Source organism: Centruroides sculpturatus, unplaced genomic scaffold, assembly GCF_000671375.1.
Source record: "Centruroides sculpturatus isolate CEXI.00-Female unplaced genomic scaffold, Cexi_2.0 scaffold2517, whole genome shotgun sequence".
Taxonomy (NCBI): Eukaryota; Metazoa; Arthropoda; class Arachnida; order Scorpiones; family Buthidae; genus Centruroides; species Centruroides sculpturatus.
This window is the reverse complement of record NW_019387187.1, coordinates 12,024-23,475: the sequence shown is the minus strand read 5'-3', so window position 1 is coordinate 23,475 and position 11,452 is coordinate 12,024. Positions and strand designations below refer to the sequence as shown.

Genomic DNA, 11,452 nt, shown 5'->3' with positions numbered 1-11,452 from the left:
TAATAATATATAAAATAATATAAAACAATGAAACTCACTGATAGTGACGAATATAAACGTAAACTTATTCATTTCTCGTGTTTCTTCTTTGTAAGCGAGTTAAAAGCACCGTTTGTGACTATCCGAAACGCTATGATTTATTCACAAATGTCATCAGTCACGTGATATTTGGATGGGAAACAAACTTGCCTACGTCACAGGTGCTATTCGTCGTACAGCGAATCACGTGAAATATTCATTTATATTTTAGGTGTATTTCTGTTCTATAAATTTCTTAATTATTATATTTATACAGTACTGATTTTCATTTGGTTTATTTGCCGATAAAAATATTTAACACTGGCATAGACTAGGATTAACTGGCTAATTCTAACTTTGGGCAAAGCGAGTGACAATCTATCAATGTTGCGCTTTATCCAGCTTACAAGCAGATATGAGGGCTTCAGTCTTAACGTATATATACACCAGGTAATGGTAATTACCCTGTTCGATCTGAGTACAGTTATTTAGCAGTCAAAATGCAAACGAATTTGGTAAGGTGATGACAACGTGAATAAGTATGATACGAGACAATTCGATATGAGTAACAAATGAATGTAATAAATTCACTTAACCCAATAACTTTTCGACAGTTTTTAGCAAATTAGGAGTGTATGCCTTCGAGGATCGTTAGTTGTGATTTTAAACAATATTGTCGACTTTAAATGAATAGCTGACGGCCGAAGACACTGATGTAGAAACTTCTGGTCTGTACCGGAAGTTATATCAAGTTAACATAATAAATCTAGAATTTATTTATTTATGGTACTGATCTTTATTTATTATAACTTTTTGAATTTTGGACACAGTTTTGTTAAAATTTTCTTACATTCTCTCTGTTTATTCTCTTCCCAGTGCAGGAAACGATCCGGGAAAACGTATAGGGTCTGGTGTGATACCAGACTGAACACCGGGTACTAAACGAGGAAGAATTCCGTGAATAGGACGAGATACCGAACCAACTTTGGTACCAGGTATGAAACGGCGTTTAGAGCTAGATATAGGAACAGGTACAGGACGAATTACAGTTACAAGTGTGACATTTCTGTTTCTACCTTCTCCACTTCCCGACAAAGTGATTACTGAAAGAAATACATTTATACATTGATTACTTTGTAAACTATAATGTATAAATCTGCAATTTAAATGTCAATTAACATATGACACTAATAACAGTTATTATTGGTTGAGCGAAGAATATATCAAGCAGAGGCATTTTTTGTGCAATTTGCTGTCCCTTTTTGTAAGAGAAAGCGTACAAGTAGAATATTGCATTAACATTTACGGACATTAATTTTACGTTCAGCCGTAAATGTAAATTAATGTACTTAAATATTTAACTTATTGTATACTAGCAGATGACCCGGACAAAAAATAACAACAGCAAAGATTAAGTTTGTTAGATTATTTCGTACTTGTAACCCTTCTATCGTATTATATTATAGTATTTGATTTATATTTACGAAGGTTACCTTACGTAAGGGTTTATTACACCAAATGACCAAAATAACGAATGCCACCATACCGATGGTCCGATATAAAGAAGGGAATTTTAGGGAAGGAGGTTGAAAGTATTAATAATTCGACCAAACGTAGTCGTTGTCTGCCAGGAACAGAGGATGAAAGAGAAGAACTGAACCGGGGCGCAATAATTGCGCCACCTTTGCTTCCACAAGTATTTAAATTTCGATATAACCTTCCACGTTGGCTGGAGACGACTCCTATGTCAACGGCCAAAGAAGTACACCGTTACGACACTCATTTTATATAGATTGATTGTTTCTAGTTAAAACTCTCACCAGTAATCCAATGAATAAAGCCAGCAAACAATGGCAGTGGGTCGCGGTTCGCTCTGTACCAACAGGCGGCCCAATCACACTTTTCTTGTTTTCTTTACGATAGTAACACTAAAACAGGAGCCAGTTTTTTTATCGAAAGTCCTCTCTGGAGGCATTTCCGTTCGCAGATAGCCCACAAATTGCGTTCCCGTATCTCATCAAACCATAAACTTAGTTAGAACAGACATAAATACTTTTTCACTTAATTAAAAAACAGCAACGAGTTGTCTAACATTTCCGACAAAATTTGGTGGCGTCGTTCGTTATCGTATTACATTTTTAGAATTTTATACTTTCAATTATTATAAAATGACAAACAGCTTAATTTTGAGGGTATAGATGAACTTAATAAAAAAATGTAAACGCCAGTAACCAGTATACTCATTCTTAAGTCCGACCCTACTGAAGATACACACGATCTTCTCTATCTCCCTGCAAAATTTCGGAAATTTTCGACAAAAAGCACAAAAGTTATTAAGTTTCAAACAGGGTGAACAAACTCGTGCCCCTCACAAACTAATATCCATACAAATGGAAAAACCCCGAAGTTTTTTGCATTTCTCGCCGTTTCAAGATTCTCCGAGCCAAAATGTAAAAATTTTAAGGGTCGTGTTTTGATCGATGGCCTTTCTTTCCCTCTGTCATATATAACAGTCGGAAAAGTAATAGGAAAATATAAGTTTGTGTTTTTTGTTGCGTGCACCGCCAGGAGGAAAGAGATTTGTACGACATTCTGTTAGCGTTATTAGACTAAACGGCATATAATAGAACCACTTGGACACGATAATGCATTTCTTGTATACGAAAGATGTAAATTTAATAAGTACAACATCTAAATTCAATTATAAAATGATTGGAATACGAAATAATTGAACGAATAAACAATAGAAACAATTCGTATTATAGACCAATAATATCTGGCCGATTGTTGGAAAACCGCGTCGAAAAATGGCAGCGGAAGAATTAGATATTTTTCAGACGAAATGTCCTATTTGTCTGGATGTTTACATCGATCCGGTTTCTCTGCCACGCGGCCATCTCTACCGCAAGACGTGTATCGAGAGCGCCGGAAAAATCTGGAAAGTTTGTCCGATGTGTCAATCTCCGATACGCAGAATTACAAAGAGAGACGATCGAGTCAGAGAAATGAAAAAATTCATGGCCACACATTACGTCAATTGCCGTTATTGTGGGAAAACAACTCTCTTATCCGGACTACGTAAGCACACGACAACGTGCGAAGAGGCCGCCAAAAATTCCAACAAGAGAACCTCTGCTTGTACGAAAATCATTCGATGTGCCAAAAGAGAATCGCGCCGAACGGGCTCTTAAAGCGTCCGAAAAACGACAAGAGGCGTGGACGTTCGTTGATCTGTCCGAAGGGCGCTTTGAAAAAATGTGAATAAATCGAGATCGTCACGACGTCATTTAAAACAGACGAGAATAAAAATTATAGTCAATAATTTTGAATACGAATTTCGCTTGGTTTCGGCAAATCAAAATGATTAAAATCCTCATTATATATGATCCTTCCGGAGATTAAATTATATGCAAGTAGAAGGGAGTCGCAATAAAAGAATACATAAGCTTATTTCATTACAAATGGAATTTTCTGAGGTGTGGATTATTAAATATTTTTTTGACTTTGCGTTGCATACGGAATTCAAATTAACCTGCTAATTTATTCCTATGAATAGTAATTAGTAAAGAGGTAGGTAGATTGATAGATTCGCTTTCATACTTGGTGCGTACACACACCAGGTTGTGGGAATAGATTTATGGATATAAAAAAACCAACAGAAACGCGATTATCCCAAACTTAAGATTATATACAACAGTTTTTTAAAGCTGAACGTGTAGCATTGAACTGTACACACCACAGAGTATAACACACAGAGAAAAACTCTTCGTGTAACTGGAAACTACTGGCTTATCTGTCGATTGTATCGCCATGAATCTATATATATCTAACATTACGTACTTGTGAGGTAATACACTACGTGTTACGATAATATAATACATGTAGTAGATTTTACAAAAATAGACACTAACATAGAAACGAGCACATTGCAGATGCGAGCTTTTTAAAACTTTTGGAAATCGGGAGTCGGAAAACGTCGGAAAATAAGAAAACCGGAGGGTCATGTGCGACACGATGACAATGTTATATTGTAAAAGCCAGGAAAGTAACAAGAAAGTAAAGTGTCAAGACGATTTCAATAGTTACTGTGAAAAGCCAAGGGTGTAGAGCTGTTCACTCTAACTCTATGTCACTTACGTGGCAGACAATCGTTAGATTGGCACACTTTGTCAACGGATGACCTACTAAAATTTTTAATTAAGATCAGGAGTTCGTAAGTTTCCCCGATAGATGCTTTTTTATGACACCAGATAATCACGCATTCTCGAGGAATCCCGATTGGGAGGGTCGCAAGTAAGTGAAGTGGACGACGTCCTGGATTTTAGTCATTAATGAGACCATATTTAAATAATATAACAAAAATTTAATGAAACAAGATTAAAATAAACCAAGATTACAATATACGAAAGTTTTCTAACTCGCGTGAGAGAAAGATTACAGGGGTTCTAAAGTTATACTACCTTAACAGATTTGTAGCTATTTTGTATTTTAACGATGTCTTGCCGTTGAAAGCGTCGAGAAAAGTTCGTTGTTTATTCCGCGACTGTAGCTTCTCGATAGGATAATCGTGTATTTTACTTCTTCATCTTGAGAAATTCGACGGCTCTCGAGAAATACTGCTTCATCTTCGGAGAAAATGGTGACGGACTCTTCTATGATTACGGGCGTTGGTTTTTTGAAGACTCGTATGGAATACGTCTTCTTACATGGAGAAATTTCGATGCACTCCTTCAGAATTATGGATGTTAGCTTTTGAATAGGATCTTAGCTCTATGAAGACCTTCGAGGAACTCCTGGATGAAAGGAAGTTAACTGCTATATTCGGAGATCTCCACCAATTAGCTTGTAGGATTTTTAACACGTCAACGGGACGAGTGGGGATTTTTAGAGGGGTTGAACTTCTGTTTAATGATTAAAATTTTTAAGATAAGGGAAAAGAGAAAGGATGTTTAACTTCCGTTGGTTAGGAAGTGTGGTTTAGCGGTTTTCTTTAGTTTAAATAAAGATTTTTCTTTCAAAACTTATAAACATATTAATTTAAAATAATAATAAATCGTTTAAAATTGATCGAATAAAACCAGGGTATTCGAATTCTCACACTTATCGTATTGAAATTGTCTTTCCGTATAATACGTTAAATATTTGTCTACATTAAGGCTGAAAGTAAAATTAATGTCCGTAAACACTATTCACTATTCTACTTGTACACTTCCTCCTACAAAAATGGAATAGCTACCGGATACGGATAGCTTATGCTTGGAAGTTTATATACGGATTTTCCTACTGTACCGGAAGTGACGTGTTTCAATCCAAAAGTTTCTTCAGAAAGCTATTCCGTAGAGAAATTTGATAGATGACAGATGACCGGTACGACTCTATTGTTATCAAGATAAGTATCATGTACAGGGGCAACACATCCGAACATACATAAAGTTTTGAAACATTGAGGCGAAAAACCCCGATGTACGAATTTCCTGTACCGAAATTATATTATGCTTCAACGTTTGAAATAAAACGCATTTGTAACTTATTTTTAAATTGTGCATTTATTTTCTTTTTATAACTCAAGCGTTCAAGTAACTGGCAAAGAAAGCGTTTTATTATAATGATAAATTCACTACTTTTCTATTGATAGTACTGATCTTTATTTATTCTTATTTTTCGACTATATAACTGGATTGCGGTATGTTAGATCTTTCTATATAATGCGTCTCTGTGATCCAAAAAATAAGGTAGACGGACTCACAGCCAAATTTTCAGTTAGGAACTACACTTTTATTTTTAAAAAAATGACAAATGCATTTCAGGTTGGTACAAACATCCAACCCTTCTTCAGTGCTNTATTATACTTGTACACTTCCTCCTACAAAAATGGAACAGCAAATTGCCCAAAAAACCCTCTGCTTGATATATTTTCCGATAAACCAATAATAATTATTAGTAGTGTCGTGTGTTAATTTAAATTCGGGATTTCAGTTCATTTTAACTGTCTGTCTTTTCTTTGTTCGTCTCGAGAACGGAGATAGAAAAATGAAAATCGAGACCGGATATGGAAAGCTTGTTCTTGGAGGTTTATATACGGATTTCTCTACTGTATCGGAAGTGACGTGATTTCAATTCAAAATTTTCTTCAGAAAACTATTCCGTAGAAAAATTTGACAGATGACAGATGACGGTACGACTCTATTGTTATCAAGAGAAGTGTCATGTACAGTACAAGGGCAACACACCCGAAAATCCATACCGGAGAGAGTTTTGAAAGATTGAGGCAAAAGACCCCGATGTACGAATTTCCCTTACAGAAAATTATATTATGCTTCAACGTTTGAAATAAAACGCATTTGTAACTTATTTTTAAATTATGCATTTATTTTCTTTTTATAACACCAGCGTTCAAGTAACTGGCAAACAAAGCGTTTTATTATAATAATAAATTCACTACTTCTCTAGTGATAGTATTGATCTTTATTTATTCTTATTTTTCGAATTTTTTATTCGGTTTTGTAGTAATTTTCTTAAAATCTCTTTGGTTATTATTTCCGTTGTAGTGGACACGATACAAAAAAAGTACAGGGTGTGGTACGATACCAGACATAACACCAGATACAGGACGAGAACGATTCCGATAATAAGACGAGACACGGGACCAAATTTGGCGCCGATTACAGGTTGGGGTTTAAGTAAAGTGGGAGAATTTCCAGCACTTAAGAGAGAAATGTTAGATAAAGAAAAATTTATTTATTAAATGAAAGTGCAAAAGTTATAATTAATTAAGTAATTAACAATGTTGGGTCTACATAATTCCGTATAAACAATTAAGAAATATCATCCAGAAACACCGAAAATTAACTTATTAGTCAGGTAAACTTTTAATCAATTTTTCCCTGACAAGTGAGCGATTNCCACCTGCTGAAATCGTAATTCAACCTGCACCTTTCAACGTAATTATTCCAGGAGCTATATTGTCAAGTGGAAGAATTTCCTTCAATAGGGTAATCCGATCAATCCATATGTAAAAAGATTACAATTGCTCACGTGTCAGGGAAAATTTGATTAAAAGTTTACCTGACTAATAATTAATTTTCGGTGTTTCCGGATGATATTTCTTGATTGTTTATACGGAATTATGTAAACCCAACATTGTTAATTATTTATGGATTTTGCACTTTCATTTAATAAATAAATTATTCTTTATCTAACATTTCTCTCTTAAGTGCTGGAAATTCCCCCACTTTACTTAAACCCAAACCCGTAATCGGTACCAAATTTAATCCAATGTCTCGTCTTATTGTCGGAATTGTTCCCGTCCTGTATCTGGTGTTAAGTCTGGTATCGTACAGTACAAGACACTATACGTTTTCCTGTATCGTATCCACCACGAGGAATAAAAAATACAAAGAGAATTTAAGAAAATTATTACAAAATTCGATAAATAAGAAGAAAGGCCAGTACTATAAATAGAAAAGTCCTAGATTTATTATTGTAATAAAACGCTTTATTTGCCAGTTACTTGCAACGTTTGATTAATAAAAAGAAAATAAATGCATGATTTTAAAAAAAATGAGGAATACATTTTATTTCAAACGTTGAAGCATAATGTGATTTTCGGTAGGGGAAATTCGTGCATCGGTGTCTTTCGTCTTAATCTTTCAAAACTTTATCCGGGTTTTTGGATATGTTGTCCCTGTATATCACACCTCTCTTGATAACAATAGAGTCATGCCGGTCATCTGTCATCTATCAAAGTTTTCTACGGAATAGTTTTCTGGAAAATATTTTGAATTGTTATCGTGTCACACACGACTCTCCGCTTTTCTTACATTTCGACGTTTTCCGATATTCCTAGTGTCAGCTTTTTAAAAGTTTTAAAAAGCTGACACCAGGAACATACAGTACGTGTAAAAATCCATTATATGTATTCTATTATCGTAGCACGTAGTGTATTACGTCACATGTACTGTACGTGAAGTTACATATTAGCTAGTATTTTCCAGTTAAACGAAGAGTTTCTTCTCTGTGTATGTGTGCGTGTATAAAACAACAATAGAAACGCGATTATCCCAAACTTAAGATTATATAGAACAGTTTTTTAAAGCTGAACGTCTAGTATTTTACTGTACACACCACAGAGTATGGTGTGTTCAATAAAATACTAGACGTTCAGCTTTAAAAAACTGTTCTATATAATCTTAAGTTTGGGATAATCGCGTTTCTATTGTTGTTTTATACACGCACACATACACAGAGAAGAAACTCTTCGTTTAACTGGAAAATACTAGCTAATATGTAACTTCACGTACAGTACATGTGACGTAATACACTACGTGCTACGATAATAGAATACATATAATGGATTTTTACACGTACTGTATGTTCCTGGTGTCAGCTTTTTAAAACTTTTAAAAAGCTGACACTAGGAATATCGGAAAACGTCGAAATGTAAGAAAAGCGGAGAGTCGTGTGTGACACGATAACAATTCAAAATATTTTCCAGAAAACTATTCCGTAGAAAACTTTGATAGATGACAGATGACCGGCATGACTCTATTGTTATCAAGAGAGGTGTGATATACAGGGACAACATATCCAAAAACCCGGATAAAGTTTTGAAAGATTAAGACGAAAGACACCGATGCACGAATTTCCCCTACCGAAAATCACATTATGCTTCAACGTTTGAAATAAAATGTATTCCTCATTTTTTTTAAAATCATGCATTTATTTTCTTTTTATTAATCAAACGTTGCAAGTAACTGGCAAATAAAGCGTTTTATTACAATAATAAATCTAGGACTTTTCTATTTATAGTACTGGCCTTTCTTCTTATTTATCGAATTTTGTAATAATTTTCTTAAATTCTCTTTGTATTTTTTATTCCTCGTGGTGGATACGATACAGGAAAACGTATAGTGTCTTGTACTGTACGATACCAGACTTAACACCAGATACAGGACGGGAACAATTCCGACAATAAGACGAGACATTGGATTAAATTTGGTACCGATTACGGGTTTGGGTTTAAGTAAAGTGGGGGAATTTCCAGCACTTAAGAGAGAAATGTTAGATAAAGAATAATTTATTTATTAAATGAAAGTGCAAAATCCATAAATAATTAACAATGTTGGGTTTACATAATTCCGTATAAACAATCAAGAAATATCATCCGGAAACACCGAAAATTAATTATTAGTCAGGTAAACTTTTAACCAAATTTTCCCTGACACGTGAGCAATTGTAATCTTTTTACATATGGATTGATCGGATTACCCTATTGAAGGAAATTCTTCCACTTGACAATATAGCTCCTGGAATAATTACGTTGAAAGGTGCAGGTTGAATTACGATTTCAGCAGGTGGAAGTTGATTTAAGATTTCAACAGGTACATCAACGGATTTAATGGCAGGTATAACAGTAGGTGTTTTAGTTGGATTAGTAGTTGGATTATCATCAGTTATACGACGTAATGAACCGCTAACAATGTTACTTCTTCTATTTAACTTTAGCACATCGTAAATGGAATTGCGGTCTTGGGCATTTCTGTTTCTACCTTCTCCGCTTCTCGACAGAGCAATTACTGAAAGAAATACAGTTCTGCTTTTATAACTTTGTAAATTACTAATTATTTTAATTTTTGCAAAAAGAAATCTTCGAGAAAAAATAATGGACTTAATAGGTTTGTTTATCTTGTTTTACTACGATTTAACTTGTATTCCGTTCTCTTAGATAATGAAATGTTTCTATAATAATTGAAATAATCAAATTTTAAACTAAAATTACGTCTAACGAGAAGAATGGTTTGTTTTTAATAACAAATTCGTTATTTTTAACATCTGCAATTACAGTTTTCAGTCTACTTGGCCGTCGATACTGCTTTCACGTATAATATGTAGGCCTACTGTATAAATTACTATAGGATAATAATAGAACCAGTTTGTAATAATATATAAAATAATATAAAACAATGAAACTCACCGATAATGACGAATATAAACGTGAACTTATTCATTTCTCGTGTTTCCTCTTTGTAAGCGAGTTAAAAGCACCGTTTGCGACGATCGGAAACTCTATGGTTTATTCACAAATGTCATCAGTCACGTGACATTTGGATGGGAAACAAACTTGCCTACGTCACAGGTGCTATTCGTCGTACAGCGAATCACGTGAAATGTTCATTTATATTCCAGGTGTTTATTTCCGTTCTATAAATTTCTTAATTGTTATATTTATACAGTACTGATTTTTATTTGGTTTATTTGCCGATGAAAATATTTAACACTGGCATAGACTAGGATTAACTGGCTAATTCTAACTTTGGGCAAAGCGAGTGACAATCTACCAATGTTCCGCATTATCCAGCTTACAAGCAGATTTGAGGACTTAATGTATACAATAGACTCCCCCTATAACACGGGTTTTTATAATTCGGATTTCTATATGACGGCGAAAAAATTGCGACGGTATCCGTACAAACATGGTAAAAAAACTCCTATAATTCGGTAAAACGTCATCGGGCAGCCGAACTACTNTTAATTTTATACCTTGAATGTTATTTATTTGCATGTCAATATTTGGCTGTGAGTCCGTCTACCATATTTTTTTTGGATTACAGAGACGTATTATATAGAAAGATCTTATTTATCGAATTTGGGATTCGGTTTTGTAGTAATTTTCTAAAATTTTCTTTGGTTATTATTTCCATTTTAGTGGACACGATACAGGAAAATTATAAAGTTTGGTACGATACCAGACTTAACACCAGATACGGGACGAGAACAATTCCTACAATAAGACGAGACACGAGACCAAATTTGGCACCGACTATGGGCTGGGGTTTAAGTAAAATGTAAGAATTTCCAGCACTTAAGAGAGAAATGTCAGAGAAAGAAAATTTGATTTATTAAATGAAAGTGCAAAAGCCATAAGTAATTAACAATGTTGGATCTACATAATTCCGTATAAACAATTAAGAAATATCATCCAGAAACACCGAAAATTAACTTATTAGTCAGGTAAACTTTTAATCAAATTTTTCCTGTCACGTGAGCAATTTTTATTTTTTTACATATGAATTGATCGAATTATTCTATTGAAGGAAATTCCCCATTTTACCCTACAGGTCCTGGAATAATTATGATAACAGGTGCAGGTTGAATTACGATTTCATCAGGTGGAAGTTGATTTACGATTTCAACAGGTACATCATCGGGTTTAATGGCAGGTATAATAGAAGGTGTTTTATTTGGTTTAGTGGTTAGATTATTATCAGTTATACGACGTAATACATCGCTAACAATGTTACTTCTTTTATTCAACGTTACTAGGTCGAAAATGGAACTGCGGTCTTGAGCGTTTCTGTTTCTACCTTCTCCGCTTCTCGACAGAGCAATTACTGAAACAAATACAATTCTGTATTTAAAACTTTGTAAATTACTA

At 34.2% G+C, this 11,452-nt stretch overlaps 2 protein-coding genes across 2 annotated transcripts; one reads left to right on the top strand and one right to left on the bottom strand.

The window, feature by feature from the left end:
- Window positions 1-2,825: 2,825 nt before the first annotated feature.
- Window positions 2,826-3,209, top strand: LOC111616253 (E3 ubiquitin-protein ligase RNF114-like). The gene has a single exon (XM_023357689.1). The coding sequence runs from the start codon at window positions 2,826-2,828 to the stop codon at window positions 3,207-3,209; it is 384 nt and encodes a 127-aa protein (XP_023213457.1).
- Window positions 3,210-9,238: 6,029 nt separating this feature from the next.
- Window positions 9,239-10,105, bottom strand: LOC111616254. The gene is made up of 2 exons (XM_023357690.1): window positions 9,992-10,105; window positions 9,239-9,593 (listed from the first exon to the last, which is right to left on the bottom strand). The coding sequence occupies exons 1-2, from the start codon at window positions 10,023-10,025 to the stop codon at window positions 9,262-9,264; spliced, it is 366 nt and encodes a 121-aa protein (XP_023213458.1). The 5' UTR covers window positions 10,026-10,105; the 3' UTR covers window positions 9,239-9,261.
- Between the last annotated feature and the right edge of the window lie 1,347 nt (window positions 10,106-11,452).

What these genes read in the sequence shown, in the direction of transcription:
- LOC111616254 (XM_023357690.1), bottom strand. Translation starts at nt 10,025, where the DNA reads ATGAATAAGTTCACGTTTATATTCGTCATTATCG. An exon ending in GTTTATATTCGTCATTATCG is followed by an intron (nt 9,594 to 9,991) that starts GTGAGTTTCATT and finishes TATTTCTTTCAG; the next exon opens with TAATTGCTCTGTCGAGAAGC.
- LOC111616253 (XM_023357689.1), top strand. Translation starts at nt 2,826, where the DNA reads ATGGCAGCGGAAGAATTAGATATTTTTCAGACGAAATGTCCTATTTGT.